Source organism: Staurois parvus, unplaced genomic scaffold (assembly GCF_062004578.1).
Source record: "Staurois parvus isolate SC_StPar_1 unplaced genomic scaffold, SC_StPar_1.0 ptg000090l, whole genome shotgun sequence".
NCBI lineage: Eukaryota > Metazoa > Chordata > Amphibia > Anura > Ranidae > Staurois > Staurois parvus.
In genome coordinates, this window is record NW_028317886.1 from 15,600,187 (window position 1) to 15,617,881 (window position 17,695).

The 17,695-nt window shown below is 40.2% G+C and overlaps 1 protein-coding gene across 3 annotated transcripts in view; it reads right to left on the reverse strand.

Moving 5' to 3' along the window:
- Positions 1-17,695, reverse strand: part of TMEM131L (transmembrane 131 like) — a 138,759-nt gene that overhangs the window by 105,142 nt on the left and 15,922 nt on the right. For all 3 annotated transcript variants that reach the window (XM_089670437.1, XM_089670436.1, XM_089670438.1), the window contains one exon: positions 3,679-3,722. In XM_089670437.1, the coding sequence (XP_089526563.1) occupies positions 3,679-3,722 (44 nt within the window). The remainder of the gene's footprint in view (positions 1-3,678; positions 3,723-17,695) is intronic.

Sequence of the window (17,695 nt, forward strand, 5' to 3'; positions counted from 1 at the left end):
TTGCAAGAGATCACTACCTCCAAACGTTTAGTGTGCTGAAAGTGAAAGTCATTTTAAATTAAAGTCCTATCTAGTAAAACTACTATTAGAATGCCTATTAAGAATTCTGCTTTGTGTGACACTGTTGCTAGGTGCCTGGCTTCAAACCTGGACCCAAACTAACTGAAATCCACCATCCAATCTGAATTCTTTTAGGGTCAAACATGAGCATTCTCCCTAGGCAGGGAAATGTTAATTGAGTGCACTTTTGCTGTAGTCATGAAAATCAGCCCCAGTAACAAAATTAAATTTAAAGGAAAACTATATCTGATTAAGTTGTGTTTTAATTCCCCTAACCCTGCCCCTTGAGTGCAGTCCGCAAAAATAGAAATGCCACTGTGCAACCCTGCCTGGCCCCACAAGTCTTTCAAAATAACCTGCAGCTGGAAAATTCTGATACTGGGCATATACACAGCAGCCCCATTCATTCCTATGGAATAACCATATTCATGGAACCTCCAGTGTTCCTGCAACGTATGGCTGTCCCAAAAGAAAGAATGGGACTGCAGCATGCATGTGCACTATGAAGCGGGGCCTACAGCTTGCCTACAGGTGAATGCCATTTCATTTTTAAATCTGTTTGGGATAATTCTGAGATTTGGGTGCATTTCTGATCTCCTCCAAAAGCAAGATCAAGCTTGAAAAAAAAAAAAAAAAAAACATTCAGGTACAAATTTTGCACAAGCCCTAAATTAGGAACACAGCCGGGTGTTTTATGACTTCTAAAAAAAAAAAAATTGGCAGACATCCTGTAATGCTTGTCAACTCTTAGGCAGTACATTTCCTTACCATAGGGTAACAGGTTTGCTTAAAAGGACAACTGCATATTTGGTGAACATTGCCCAGTAAGGCATGTCCCCACAAGTGCTGCCCACCTGGAGAAATATTTACCTTCATCCTTAATCTAGCGATCTTCACTGTGCAGCCCTACTCAGAACAGTACATCATTGCTTCAGAACGTTTCCCAGCTGAGTCCTTTTCATCCTGTACAAGCATGCTGTGGCCCCTCTGCTGCAATCCTTAACTGCAAGATGCACTGTATACATTTCGGGACAGAAATACAAATCCTTTGGCTACAGAGAGCTCATCTAAGTGTTTAGCTGCTTGCCTGGTATTTAACTTTAAGGCTTCTTCGGATCGACAGTACAGTATTTCTCTTTAGGAAATCAAATAAGTTTCAGGCTGAAGCAAATGTGCAACAGTTATGGCTCCTAAATCAACATTTTAAGTTTTCGGCAAAATCCCATCTTATGCACACACTTCGCAGTTACAGGTGCAGAACCACAGACCATTCATATTTAGGACAAACAGCTGCACTCAATGCTGTAAGAGTAATCAGAAACACGTTATGTAAACACACTGAGACTGCTGTTACATAACAGACAGGGTGCCAGATTTATGAGATGATTCACTTAATGGCACACAGACTGCAGCAAATTCAGCCCGAGAGCCAAAGCAGAGCAGCTTCACATGTTATGTTATATAAACAAAGCAAATAAGTAAATAATCATAGTTTCCATCGATTCATATTGCAGAACATAATCTAATAGATTGTAAGCTCCAAGGAGCAGGGCCCTCCTAAACCTCTTGTATTGAACTGTATTGTTGCTGTATTGTCTCCTGTTATATTGTAAAGCACTGAGCAAACTGTTGGCGCTATATAAATCATTATTATACAGTATTTATTTAGCGCCAACAGTTTGCTCAGCGCTGTATATTATAATGGGAGGCAGTACACGAGACAGCACAGTAACAATACAATACACAAGGGGTTCGAGGGCCCTGCTCCTTAGAGCTTACAATCTAGGAGTATAATAATAATAATAATAATAATAATAATAATAATATTAGTTATACAATACATCCAACTGGTCTGAACCAAATAGCTATAATTTCACTTTAGTAACATTGAACACCTGCGGGTTTATGAGTAATCAGTGATGGTAAGCCGACACAACCAATTGTATTTTTAATTACACAAGATTACAAAAAAAAAAAAAAGTTCAATTAAATAAAAATAAAATAGGAGTGTTTTGCAAGGAAGTGTAAAAGGACTGCAAAACCTAAATTCGCACCAGTGCTACTAACTACCAATGCTGAGCTTAGGCTGCTCTACATCTAGCAAAGGAAGGTACATGTGGGACGGACAACTGACACATTGAATACAGGCCAAGTTCATTTACCTAACCAGATATTCAAATAAAACATTTTTAGAATAACTTCATAAACACAGGAGGTCTCATTTACAAACATTTGCAAATATGTGTGGCACCTCTTTAAAGTGTCGTCCTATTCTAATCTACGAGAGAACCAAAACAGGAATACAGATGGTTCTCGAGATACTGATCACTACTTATACTGCTCTATTCTGCTACTCTCACAGATTACAGGATGACATACATTTGAAAATGAATGCAACACAGAACTGTTTCAATTAAAATGTAATTATCTCATTTCAAATCAGCTACACTCTGCTGGCTAACGAGACTGAATGCTTTGGAATTTCAATTGCAAACAAAGTATACTAAAGGCAAGATCTTTTTTTTTTTTTCAGTTTTCTATAGAGTGGAGATGGATTAGAACACCTGTCAGGTTTTTATTGCTGTCTGTGCCCCCCTTAGGGAGATTCACCCTATTTGTCTTCTTTACCATTATGAAAGTGAAAGACCCAAATTTTGGGTTGTCCCAAGAAAAGTAAGAGGGGAAATCTTCAAATGGGGACACTGCTCCTGGCAACCTTGGGGGCCCAAGGGATTCCTTTAATTTGTAGGAAATTCCTCTCACTTCCTGTTTTGGCTATGGGACGGGAAGTGAAGGTGAATATTTCCTCAATGGGACACAGACAGCAAAAAAAAAAAAATATGTGCCTATAGTTCTACTTTAATTTTGAAATAGATCACATACTTTGCAATAGCTAGCACAGTCCGGAGCACACAGCAATTTATGTATTGCAAGGAAATCTGTAAACTTATAGAAGGCTGAAACCTGATTTAAAATGTCAACTTTTTGGAAACCTAAAAAACTGTAGGCGTAGGCAAGTTTTTTATTTACTGAACTTTGTGTTTTTCCCATAGCTCATGAGAAAAATGGTAACTGTTAGATGGCAACTCTTCAATCGTATAAAGCTGCACAGGAAAACTGAGGCTGTTGTGTACCACATAAATCTGAAATAATACATGTAGAAAATTCACAAAGTAAACTTCCAACTAATATGGGTGAGCTACATAATATAGATTATTGGACCTGGATTTGGATAATAAAGTGTACCCAAAAGGATATTTTTCTCAGTAAACACGAATTCAGTCCACAAAACGACTGAATCCACCAGGAATCAACCATCCACCTATTATTCTGATGGTAACATCCGATGAACTATAATTAATGTATCCTGGAGACTAAGAGGGTGAGCCAGAGAATGAACATCAAAGCTCTGGAAACAAAAGGAACACCCAAGGTTTTGGGGCTCCATGGATGTTCTGAAATAAGTTGGAGTTAAGGTTGGGAGTACTGGATGTTTGGTTCCTGAAATGTACACAACCATGTATTCAGACTAGAAGACAGATTTAGCACATTTTAATGCATTATTTGGTCAAAACAAAAAAAACAAAAAAAACAAAAAAAAAAAACAAGACCACTTACTTTTGCTCTTGCAAATGTTCCCCTGTGTTCTGACTGGAATCGGTCTAAAAAGAACAAACACAAAGATATAAGAAAAACAACACAAACACAGAGAAGTACTAAACAGAATTAAAAAAGTCAGGATGTCAAAAGTACATCTATACTCAAGAATGGGAATTTCATATATTGCAGCTTACAAGTCTCATTAGGAGGGAGAGCTGCATTGGTTTTCTAGGGCAGCCTTTTTTTTCCTGAAGATACTGACAGTAACACACTTCTTGTTATTAGGGTGACAGCATGCACTCATTGTACTGTACTGAAAGAAGTGTTGTCACTGAAAGACAGGACCAGAACACATTTCTCTCCATTTCCAGAAAATAGGAAGGGGTTCTCTAGGCCACAAAAAGAACTGGGCACACAAGAGTTCTGGCAGGATTAACAAGCATTTTTTTTACCTTATCGTACAGGTATATGGTAAAACAGCTTTTAATGGTATATTTAACAGAACAAAAGCAGACAAATAAGAAAAGTTCATGTGCAAACCCTACCATTTTTTTATTTTTTTTTTAACCACTTCCCGTCCGGCCGTTGTATATAAATGGCCAGACGGTGGCAGTGCAGGGTCGGGTGGCGATCCGGTGCCTGCTGTGTCCTCAGGACACAGTGAAACACTGATCGTCAGACGGGACCTCTGTATGAGGTCCCGATCATGTGATCACTGACTGGCCAATCAGTGATCACATGCAAAGTAGTAAGCAAGATGTCACTTGTGACATCATTGCTTACTACGTGTGAAATCTGTGAATGATCACAGAGGTCACATGGTACAAGGCTATTCACAACAGCCTTGTACCATGTGACAAGCTGTGACCAATCACAGCTCACTCAGTAGTTCTCAATGGCTGGAAGAATGCAGCTAGAGAGAAGGAGATATGATTGCTTTTACATCCTTTATGGGTGTAAAAGCAATCAGTGTAAAAAAAAAAAAAATCTTCCTCGTCCCCCACAAGTAGTACAGTGTCACCATGGTGACACTGTACTGCTAGGGTGACTGTATGAAAAAAAAATATATATATATATAAAAATAAAATAAAAATGTAAAAAAAAAATGTTTAAAAATTATAATTTTTGGTTACAAACTAATTTGGCTTATTTTTTTTTTTGTACTAAAAAGATAAAAACGGAATACATTTTGGCCAAGATTTATGATGAAATATTGCAAAATGTTATAAGAAAAACACTTTTCAAAATTTTTGGACATTTTCATTTACATAGCAAAAAAAATAAAAATCCCAGTAGTGAATAAATACCACCAAAATAAAGCTTTATGTGTCCCAAAAAAATGGTAAAACATTCATATGGTTATAGTGTTGCATGACCGCGCAATTGTCATTCAAAGTGTGATAGCGCTGAAAGCTGAAAATTGCCCTGGACAGGAAGGGGGTAAAAGTGTCCGAACAGGAAGTGGTTAAGGAGTTCTCCTGTAAATCTTTCAAACCCTTTAAAACCGTGAGCCACTGATACAATTCATTCCTATGGTGGTGCCTGTTATGTACAGACCAGCCATCTGGAGGAGTACGAATACGCATGTGCAGTAGGTGCTGGATACTGCCAGGAATTTTCTGTGCAAGGCTGATAGACACCAGGCAGAGCCACATAGCGAAGATTTGACTGAAGGTAAGAATATGTGGCATTCACTTAGAAAGTGTGGGGAAGAATGTCCTTTTAAAAACATTGTGAAAAGGTAAATATAAGGTGTTTTTTTAACTGCTGTTTATTTGTTGTTAAATTATATATTTAGGTGCATGAGACTCCGTTTACACCTATGCAGGTGGAATAGTGCATGTGAAATTTTTTGTGCCACAGTTAGGGTAGCCTATTCATTTCAATGGGCTATCCTACACATGAAAATCACACAAAAGAAGCGCACAAACTTTTCTTTTTTTTTGTGGCGCCACACCAAATACATGGTTTATTGCTGGATGGCAAACATGGCTCCTGACAAGCAGTAGAGCAGCAAATGTAACCACCCAGGGACACGAAGCATGTTGTTTCCAGGACTACCACAGTGAAAATAAAAAGGAAAAAAGCCTGTACAAAAAACATAGCACTAATGCAGCTTTTTTATGTCAGAATAGAATAAAATACAATTTTCTGCATTATACAACATTTCAGACCAGTATCAGTCTTTTCTCAAGACAGTACTACTGCAGGCTGCTTACAGAAATTGCCAACAAGCTGGTACATACATCGATATCTGAATTAGGTGTACAATCTTTCAATTCTTTTGTTTTAGTTCAAACTTAGAAAGTTTGCATTCTCACTGGTAACTATACAGTAAACAGATGCTCTTGCAAATTCCCTGAGAGTGAGTTCACACCAGATGCAGGGACTGCGCTGGAGTGGTTATTCCTGCGCAGTCCCTCCATATGACAAGGCAAAATGCGTTGTATCTAATCAAGTGGCTGGTGACAGTATGTTTGCAGATGCTTGAGGGTACCATTAAGAAATGATCACACCTCAGTGTGTCTGAGTGAGAGAAAATTCCCCTTTTAAGACAAATTTTCCCTGGAACAGGAGTTCCCATATTCACCTTCACCACTTTTTCCAGGTACAACTTTACAATTTTGGATTCCCCCTCACTTTTTCAATGACAACAGTCTCCAGTACAAAGAGAGGTCCATCTCCCCAATGGGGACAAATACAGCAATAAAAACTGACAGTGGGTCCAAATCTTTCCTATATTATCCAAAAAAAGGCTTTTGGCAAGAGATACACTTTAAATTTGTAATTCTGGATGGAATGAACCTTTTACACAATTTCAAGGCAACGCTAAATGTAAAGTGGAAATGCAGAAATCAGCTAAAAATGTAAACTATTTAGTCTGAAACCTAAACTGCCAGTGTGACACACCATCTGCACAACTATCCGCAAAGTTTAGAACAAACATATGGATGTTAAACATTCTAGCTACATTTCACAATGTTGCTTAGATAGCACAATAAAAAAAAAAATCATGATCCAAATTATTCTTGGGTTATTAAACCCACACTGTGTCATGAAAGAAATCTTTAGCTATTTTAAGAGGTGAAATCGGCAGCAGTCCACATACAGGGTAATGTTTTGAGCTTTGCATTATATTCCTGCCATGTCTTAACAAAACACTGAAGTGATGGAAACCATGCCCGTTTCCTATAGGGAGTTTACATGGGATGGAATGTTAAAAAAAGAACGGCTTGCAACATTTGGAAAATCTCTACACTGACTAATACTTTTTTTTATACACATTTAACTAGTGCTTCAAATGGTATCTGCATGTCTATATGGCCATTTTTTCACATTTATCTTTCTACAAGCTGCAAGAATGATACTTTAAACTGTGAATGGGGGAAGAGGTGGATGTATGACAAGATCCTCTCCCCCCTTAAGGAGAAAAAAAAAAAAAATACAAGAAACTTTGGCAATGAAGTAGAGGACAGTTAGCTGCTGGTCAATGACAGAGGGGCAGCCAAGAAAGGGGGTGGAGACAGCTGATCCCGTAGTTTCCACATCATCCACCAATATACATTCTAAAGTATCTAATATCTAGTCCGCTTGAAATAAAGATTGCCCACACTGAACTTCAGTGTTTACATTTTACTCACAGGTCCTCTCACTGTCTGTCTTTTCTTATGTCCGCTACTGTAGGGGAAGAATGATCTGCTGCACAATTGCTCCCAGAAAGAAGTGGTGTGAAGTTAAAGTGTTACTAAACCCAGGACCCTCCATTCACTATATCTTGTCTTCCATAGTACACAGAACACGGAAATACAAGTATTTTAGTAAATATAAACTGCTAAATAACTTTTCAGCAGTTAGAGCAGTCTTGTGACTTCTATCAGTGTTCAGCAGAGCACTGATTAAAGCTTGTAGGAATTATCTTTCTACCCTAGGAGGATGCAGGACCCCTGACCTCTGGTTGGACAGTGCCGATTGGCCCACATGCACTCTTCCCCCACATGCACTCTCTCAAGAAAGAAAAAAAACAAAACAAAACAAAACAAAACAAAAAACAAAAAAAAACACACCTCTCTAGCAATATACAGCAAAATGAGCATGTGCAGAGTGTCTCCACACAATATGTCTCATCAGGAGATAAGAGGGGGAAGGGGAGGATCAGAGAAGACAGGATCAATCAGCCTTTTTGCGCACGCACACACTGATTTTACCTTTTTGGGTTTAGCAACACTTAGGTTCTGCCTAATGAGCCCAGGGTAAACAAAGAGGGTACAGCAGAGGTGGGCCGGGCATAAAGCCAGGAACCCCAGTTCCCTGCATGGTACATAAGTGTCACTCACACACACTGTTTAGTAGTAATGACAGCTTGGAACAGGATGACATCAATACTGTACAGTGCTACGTAGGAGGTGGAGCCTGCACACTAAAGTTTCCAAATGTTCTCCCATGTACAGTACATACATAAAATGCTACATATACAAAAGAAACAATGTGGGGAATTGACTAAAACTGGAAGAGACAGAATCTGGAGCAGCTCTGCATGGCAACCAGCTTCCAAAGCTTAACCACTTCCCTGCCAAAGCAATTTTGCTAATTTTGTGCACACGTTAAAATCTGCAATTTTTTTCTAGAAAATACAGTAAACCCCCCAAAAAGTATATATTTTCTGAAAGCAGAGGTCCCGAAGGATCAAATAGTGGTAGTTGCAATTTGTTATGTCACACACAGTGTGCAGTTATTTATCAAATGCATATTTTCAGGAAAAAAAAATCACCAAAATGAAATTTAGAGCAAAAACACAATTTTATACACAATTTGGTAAAATATAAAATATTGGGTTGTGTCGAGTAAATTGACACCAAACATGTCAAAAGTCTCAAAAATGAGCATTGCCCATGAAATTACAAAAATAAATAAATAATTGTATGCAAAATTCTCTATAGGCAAGGCTTTAAAACCTTTTCAGGTTATCAGCTTAACTGTGAATTACGGCCCTAGAATTATTGCTCTCTCTCCGACGTTGACGGCGATTTCTTACAAGTGTGGAACAGTTGATGTTTACATACTTTTATTATATATAACATTTTTATATTTATGTTATAAAAAGGTCTCCCCTGCCCTCCAACGTAGCTATTTAACCATTGGTTGATTGCACTATAGCCAAATGATGGATACAGCACAGTCGTTCAGTTCTGGGAGGGCGTCACGCACCCAACGCTCTCAGTGATCGCTGTGACACAGTAAAAGGCCAATCACAGCAGCCTTTTACCACATGATCAGCTGTGTCCAATCACATCTGACCATAATGTAAAACACACTTGCTGGTTTATCAGAAGTACTTTCCTCACACTGCACAGCCGATAACCAGCAAGTGTGAAAGGAGACATCTACACTGATAATCAGTGCCCAGCAGAGCCGCCAGTCCGTGTCTCCTTTTTTTTCCAAGCTAGGAACAGATTATATTCAGCAAATACCTGTTCATCTTGCCATCAATACTTCCTGTGAGCTACAGAAAAGTATGTATTTTTTCCTAGCTGTCGTCAGTAAACTAGCCCTGCTCCCATGTAAAAGGAGATGCAGAAATACAGATAGGTTTGTAGTCATATAAAGAAAGCATCCTAGGGTGACAATCAACTCTCTCACCCAGGGAGTGGGTTATTTGCAGGATTACCATGTGAAAATACAGAGAAATAGGCTAGAAAACAAAACAAAATGCAGCCACACCAGGGATTAGTAATCTGCAATATATTACAATTTTAGCTTGGGGTTTAGAAACACTAAGGCTCAGCTCACACTAGCGTTGAAAGCAGGCGTTTGAGGGGCGTTTGAAAATTATACACATGGCAACACACAGTGCTGGTCACACTGAAGCATTAGCGTTGCGTCAAAATTGACACCTCATGTCCAGTCAGGAGGAGTTGAAGCCTTTCAACGCCTCCCAATCAAGTCTATGGTGATGCTCCTCAAATGCCTGTCAGGCATTCACAGGGTGTTAATACCATTAAGTTTATTATAGGCATTTGTGGTGTGGTTTTAACGCTTGTAAAATGCCTCAAAACCACTCATAAGACCTTTGGGGAGCGTTTTTTAAAGCTTGTAAAACACCTAACTCTAGAGGGGCGTTTGGGAAGAAGTCAAGTGTGAACAAGCCCTAACTGAACAGGCTGAAGTTAGAAGCAGACTGCATACTGTGCACAGCAGCTCCATATTCTGTCCACTCCAGTTTAAGTAAATTCCCATCATTGTTTTTAACATATTATTGATAGAAGATTACTTATATTTTCACTATAACTGCTTTTCCCATCCCCAAGACCTAACCAAGTATTTTACCCCTGAGTGCGTAGGCAGTCCTGCTGCAAGTCAAAGACAGCAAACACACAAAATACGACAGGGGGTTTAACCCTTTCCTTGGCTATACATACTCTAACAACCTCTCCCTCCATCCATTAGAGCAGCTGTACATATCGATTACCGTTAACAATTCCCCAGATCAGTCAACGTTTTCACAAAATGGGCTGCCTGTCATTGTGCATACTGCTCTGCTGCCCCAGCACAGGGGATCCTGGGCTCATTGACTAGCCATAAGTCCCGTATGATAACATGTAGGCCTCAGTGAAGGAACTGTAATGATTATGGATAAGTCTCCATTTACTATTCAGTGCATGTAGCTGCTGTTGGGGGGGGGGGGGGGGGGAGAGCTGTCAAGAGAACTACACATAGATTATATTTCTGCTGTGTTTTGTGGGAAGATCCTGCCATGAAGACACATGGTGCTGCAGATCTGTTGTGTATATGTGACCGATAATTCTGTCACACAAACATTAATTTAAATCAGCCAAGCACAACTTAGAGAAGAGTACTTTGCATGTACAAGAAACCAGGAGGGCTTAGCACCCACTCAGTCACAGGAAGTGGCTTTACATTTAAAACGTATGCATGAAGACAAGATCTATAATTGTCTTTCCACTAAGAGTATTCACATACCAATTTTGCTGACAAGCTTAGACTTTAACTGAATGTATGCAGCACATTGTTTTAGACCATCAGTTCTCCACTTTTATAAGCTGTACATGTCAAAAGGAACAGTTGAATGGAACACAGAATATACACTTGTTAAAAAAAAAAATTAAAGGAACACTGAAAACACATCAGATCTCAACGGGGAAAAATATCATGCTGGATATCTATAATGATATAGACTGGGTAAAGTGTTAGGAATGTAAGGATGCCCCATCGTTTGTTGGAAATAAAAATCAACCTACAGGAAGACTGAATTCAAAGACATCCCAAAAATCAAAGTGAAAAAATAATGCAGCAGGCTAGTCCATTTTGCTGAAATTTCATTGCAGCAATTCAAAAAATGGTACTCAGTAGTTTGTATGGCCCCCACATGCTTGTATGCATGCATGACAACGTTGGGGTATGCTCCTAATGAGATGGATGGTGTCCTGGGGGATGTCCTCTCAGGTCTGGACTAGGGCATCAGTGAGCTCCTGGACATTCTGAGCTGCAACCTGGCGGCGTCAGATGGACCGAAACATGACGTCCCAGAGGTGTTCTATTGGATTTAGGTCAGGCAAGCATGGGGGCCCATTCAATGGTATCAATTCCGTCATCCTCCAGGAACTGCCTGCATATTCTCACCACATAAGGCCGGGCATTGTCATGCACCAGGGTAGGGTCTGACAATGGGTCCAAGGATTTCATCCCGATACCTAATGGCAGTCAGGGAGCCACTGTCTAGCCTGTAGAGGTCTGTGCATCCCTCCATGGATATGCCTCCCCACACCATCACTGACCCTCCACCAAAACTGTCATGCTGAACGATGTTACAGGCAGCATAACATTCTCCACAGCTTCTTCAGACCCTTTCACGTCGGTCACATGCTCAGGGTGAACTTGCTCTCATCTGTGAAAAACACGGGGCGCCAGTGGCGGACCTGCCAGTTCTGGTGTTAAATGGCAAATGCCAAATCAAGCTCTATGGTGCCAGGCAGTGAGCACAGGGCCCACTAGAGTACGTCGGGCCCTCGGGCCACTCTCATGAAGTTTGTTTCTGATTATCTGGTCATTCACACCAGTGCCCTGCTGGAGGTCATTTTGCCTGGCAGTGCTAACCCTGTTCCGCCTTGCACAAAGGAGCAGATACCAGTCCTGCTGATGGGTTAAAGACCTTTGACTGCCCTGTCCAGCTCTCCTAGAGTAACTGCCTGTCTCCTGAAATCTCCTCCATGCTCCTGAGACTGTGCTGGGAGACACAGCAAACCATCTGGCAATGCCACATTTATGTGCCATCCTGCAGGAGAGTTTGACTGCCTGTACAACCTCTGTAGGGTCCAGGTATTGACGCATGCTACCAGTAGTGAAACAGACCCTAGCCAAGTGCAAAACTAGTGCAAACAGTCAGAAAAAGATGAGTACAGAAAAAAAAAAAAGTCAGTGGCCTCCACCTGTAAAACCATTCCTGTTTTTGGGGTTGTCTCACTGTTTCATTAACACCAAAGCAGTTGAAACTGATTAACAACCTCCTCTGCTACTCAACTGACCAGATTAATATCCCTGGAGTTTAAATTACTTGATGTTATACTCTGATTAAAGTGTTCTTTTACTTTTTTGAGCAGTGCACATTCTTGTATAGATCCACAGTGGGTAAAATAAGTATTGAACTCGTCACCATTTTTCTCAGTGAATATTTCTAAAGCTGCTATTGACATGAAATTTTCACCACATGGTCGGTAACAACCCATGTAATCCATACATACAAACTAAAACAAATAAGAAATTAAGTTATTATAATAAAATGGAATGAGACAGGGTAAAAGTTATGAACACATGAAGAAAAAGAGGTGCAAAAAAGGCATGGAAAGCCAAGACACCAGCTAAAATCTATCAGTAATTAAAAAGCAATCCTGCCTCTTGTCAGTGCAAATTATTATTAGCTGGTTCAGTCTCAACTAGTAGCCTATTAAAAAGGTGTCTCATTATCAAGGTGTCATAGAAAACCAAGAGCTCTCAAGACCTTCGCAACCTTATTGTTGCAAAACATACTGAGGGCATTGGTTACAGAAGGATTTCTAAGCTTCTGAATGTTCCAGTGAGCACTGTTGGGGCCATAATCCAAAAGTGGAAAGAACATCATTTCACCATAAACTGGCAACAACCAGGTGCTCCTCGCAAGATGTCTGACAGAGGAGTGAAAAGAATTATCAGTAGAGTTGTCCAAGAGCCAAGGACCAGCTTCAGAAGTACCTGGAAATAGCAGGTACAATTGTTTCAAAGAAAACAATAAGTAATGCACTAAACCGCCATGGCCTGTATGCATGCTCACCACATAAGACTCCATTGCTGAAGAAAAAGCATGTTGAAGCTCGTTTACAGTTTGCTGCACAACATTTAGACAAGCCTGTGAAATACAGGGACAATATAGTCTGGCCAGATGAGACCAAACTTGAACGCTTTGGATGCCATAATATACATCATGTCTGGATGTCAAATGGCACTGCACATCACATAAAAAACACCATCCCAACAGTGAAGCATGGATGTGGAAACATCATAATGTGGGGCTGTTTTTCAGCATACAGTACTGGCAAGCGTCATGTCATAAAAGGAAGGATGAATGGAAAAATGTGCCAAGACTTCTTGATAAAAATCTGTCGCAATCTACTAGGATGATGAAGATGAAACAAGGGTGGACATTTCAGCAAGACAATGATCCCAAACACAAAGCCAGGGAAACACTCATTTGGTTTCAAAGAAAGAAAATAAAGTTGCTAGAATGGCCTAGCCAACCATCTGGCTAGAATCCAATAGAATATGTATGGAAAGAACTAAAGATCAGAGTTCATAGAAGAGGCCCATGGAACCTTCAAGATTTGAAGACTGGTTTGTGTGGAAGAATGGTCCAAATTCACACCTGAGCAATACATATGACTAGTTTCTCCATACAGGAGGCATCTTGAAGTTATCATTGCCAACAAAGGATTTTGTACGAAGTATTAAATACATTTCAGCTAGCGTGTTCAACACTTTTACCGTGTCATTCCTATTTATTACACATACTTTAATTTCTGAACTTGTTTGTTTTGGTTTGTGTGTATGGATTGCATGGGTTTTTACCGACGTGGTGAAAATTTCAAGTCAATAGCACCTTTGGAAATATATTTACCGAGAAAAATGGTGACGTGTTCAATTCCTATTTTACTGGCTGTATCATAAAAACCAGACAAGATCAGCTTGATGCAAATAACTATATATGTTAACTTATTATAAGAATGTTATTCAGCCCAATTTAGAATTTGTTAACGAGGCATCCATACTTTCTCATTTCATATAAAGGTTGTTTTCAAGTCTACAAGTGGACCGGCTCACAGAAAAGAATACATTCCATATGTGGTTCTCTTATTTTCAGTTGGTAACAGAATGACAATCACTGCATTTATCCAAGACCTCGCTCTAGTGCAGTGGTCCCCAAACTGTGGCCCTTTGCTTGCCGTTCTCTTGAAGCACCATTCCTCCTGGACACCTACAATGGGGAACCATTCCACACCCTCGACACCCACAATGACACCTATTCTTTCCACTGATAAAGACTATGATGTTTTTCCTCCTCCCACTGACTACAGTTGCTAGGTAAATTTTTTACTCCCACAGACCACCAACCCTGTGAGATTTTTTTTTTTACGCCCATGCACCACTGAGCCAGGGAGTTGCTTATTACCAATGATCACAGGACATATATTTTCTCCTAACTACAATCTTCCCCCTAAAGTCTGAAAGAAAGTGAACTGGCCCTCTGCTTAAAGTTTGAAGACCCCTGCTTTAGAGGTTAAACTACAAATACATAATTAATACAAATATGGAAGAGCAAGCTTGTATGCAAATTCTTGTGAAATATTAGGTAAACACTGCAAAAGTACTTTTCCTTTAAAGCAACTGTTGCTAGATTAAAGTGGTTCCAAAGGCTCAAGTTTTTATACCTTCATGTAGTCTATTAATGGAGGTAAAAAACCCTTTTGTGTGCGCAGCGGGCCCCCAGCCCCCATAACTGAGCTCCCTCTGATCCTGCGATGTTCGAGCCTCTGACTCTTCCTCCTCACTGGCTGAGACAGCAGCAGGAGCTATGGCTCTGTGTGACTTACAGTGGATATAAAACGTCTACACACCATTTTTTAAAATGTCGGGTTTTTGTAATGTAAAAAAAAAAAAAATGAGACAAAGAAATCATTTCAGAACTCTTTCCACCTTTAATGTGACCTATAAACCGTACAACTCAGTTGAACAACAAACTGAAATCTTTTAGGTGGAGGGAAGTAAAAATATAAAACTAAAATAATATGGTTGCATAAGTGTACACATCCTTAAACAAATACTTTTTGAAGCACCTTTTGATTTTATTACAGCACTCAGTCTTTTTGGGTATGAGTCTATCAGCATGGCACATCTTGACTTGGAGTGTTTTTGCAAGGGAGAGTGGGCAAATAGTGTCAAATCTGTCAGACTGCGAGGGCATCTCCTGTGCACAGCCCTCTTCAGATCACCCCACAGATTTTCGATCGGACTCAGGTCTGGGCTCTGGTTAGGCCGTTCCAAAACTTTAATCTTCTTCTGGTGAAGCCATTCCTTTGTTGATTTGGATGTATGCTTTCGGTCATTGTCATGCTGAAAGATGAAGTTCCTCTTCATGTTCAGCTTTATAGCAGAAGCCTGAAGGTTTTGTGCCAATATTGACTGGTATTTGGAACTGTTCATAATTCCCTCTACCTTGACTAAGGTCTCAGTTCCAGCTGAAGTAAAACAGCCCCAAAGCATGATGCTGCCACCACCATGCTTCACTGTGGGTATGGGGTTCTATCGGTGATGTGCAGTGGTGTTTTGCGCCAAACATATCTTTTGGAATTATGGCCAAAAAGCTTAATCTTGGTTTCATCAGACCATAACACATTTTCCCACATGCTTTTGGGAGACTTCAGATGTTTTTGCAAAATTTAGCCAGGCTTGGATGTTTTTCTTCGTAAGAAAAAGGCTTCTGTTTTGCCACTCTACCCCATATCCCAGACATAAGAATACAGGAGATTGTTGTCACATGTACCACACACCTAGTACTTGCCAGAAATTCCTTCAGCTCCGTTAATGTTGCTGTAGGCCTCTTGGCAGCCTCCCAGACCAGTTTTATTCTCGTCTTTTCATCAATTTGAGGGATGTCCAGTTCTTGGTAATGTCACTGTTGTTCCATATTTTCTCCACTTGATGACTGTCTTCACTTTGTTCCATGGTATATCTAATGCCTTGGAAATTCTTTTGTACCCTTCTCATGACTGATACCTTTTAACAATGAGATCCCTCTGATGCTTTGGAAGCTCCCTGCGGACCATGGCTTTTGCTGTAGGATGCGACTACGAAAATGTCAGGAAGACCTACTAGAACAGCTGAACTTTATTTGGGGTTAATCAGAGACACATTAAGTGATGGCAGGTGTGTACTGACTCTTATTTAACATGATTTGTTTATCTGATTGCTTAATTCTGAACACCGCTCCATCCCCAGAAATAAGAGGGTGTGCACCCTTATGCAACCACATTATTTTAGTTTTTGTGTATTCCCCCCCCCCCCCCCCCCCAAAAAAAAAAAAAAAAAAAAAAGATTTGTTTTTCAGTTATACAGTTTATAGGTTACATTAAAGGTGGAAAAGTTTCTGAAATGACTTCTCTTTTTTTACATGACAGAAACCTGACATTTAGCAGGGGTGTGTAGACTTTTTATATCCACTGTATGGACAGCAGCTCGGGGACAAGCACCCAGCGTTGCCCCCAGTGCAAGCGGCTGTGCCTGGGGGCACTGCTCAAGGGGGAGGATCGGGGGCTACTCTGTGCAAAACCACTGTAAAGAGCAGGTAAGCATAGGCACATTTTGACTATGTGATATTGTGAAATTGGATTAGCGCAGCACCATTTCATTTTCATTTAAGCATAGGCACATGGATCTTTTCTTATGGCTAGCTGTCACAATTTTTGTTTTTTAAAATGTGGCCGTGAGGAGTTTCACCCGCCTGTCCATGTCACTTATTCATAGTATTCTGTGAATGCGAAAAATACAAGTTCCGAAAGCCTTTGCGGCTATCGGCTTGTAGCTCTCAATGAACGACCATGATACTCGAGCTCCGTGGTAGTTCATTGATTCTCCCTGTCAGTGTGTATCTGCTTGCTTGTAGGAGTTAAGAGCACACAGATACACTGACAGATCTGCAAGACAAGTATTTTACATTTTTTACTAACCTGAAGCTCCATATTGTGTTTATCTTTCTTCATATACCGATTTGCAGTTGCTCTTCTCTCTAATGATCTTTATATATCAGGGGATATAATTAGTATGTGCTGCCTTCCCAAGTAATGACTGGGGGCATCTGTTCAGCTTTTGTCCTTGGATGGGTGAAAGTTATTATGCAGGGCACACTTGTGCAACTTTATCTTTCCCTTTATAAAAAGGGCAGAGGTTGGTAGGCTTTTATAAGGTTGGCCATACACGAAAACTAAAAGGATTCCTCTATTAACACTATTCAGCACAGGTGAAAACATCTCCTGCTGTGGCTATTGTATGGGAAGCAGCCACTATTTGGGTGAAACGTTTATTAGGCTTTTGTCAAATAAAGCCATTCACTGAACAAATTTTGACCTGAGCCTCAGGAACTGGATAAAATTTATACAGTATATGGCCCGCCTAAGAGAACAGAACTTTACAACACTGCTGTGTCAGGTGACTTGTCACCAGCTGGTGAGACCAAGTTCATCTCCCAACAGTGCTGTGACTAGGACTGTAAGGAAAAGGCCTGGTCACATCAGTTTTACAGTGCAAATATACAAACACGCATTCATGTGTGCAACTATACACAAATCCTTACCAATGATTGTGCATGTGTGAAGTCATCTCAGTAAGCTCTAATTAACCGATGTTTGATGTGGGGGAATTTCTCCCACTGTGCTACTGATCCTATACACAGAGCAGCCATTGGCCTCAAGTGCTGATCAAATGCTGGTTTTCCACA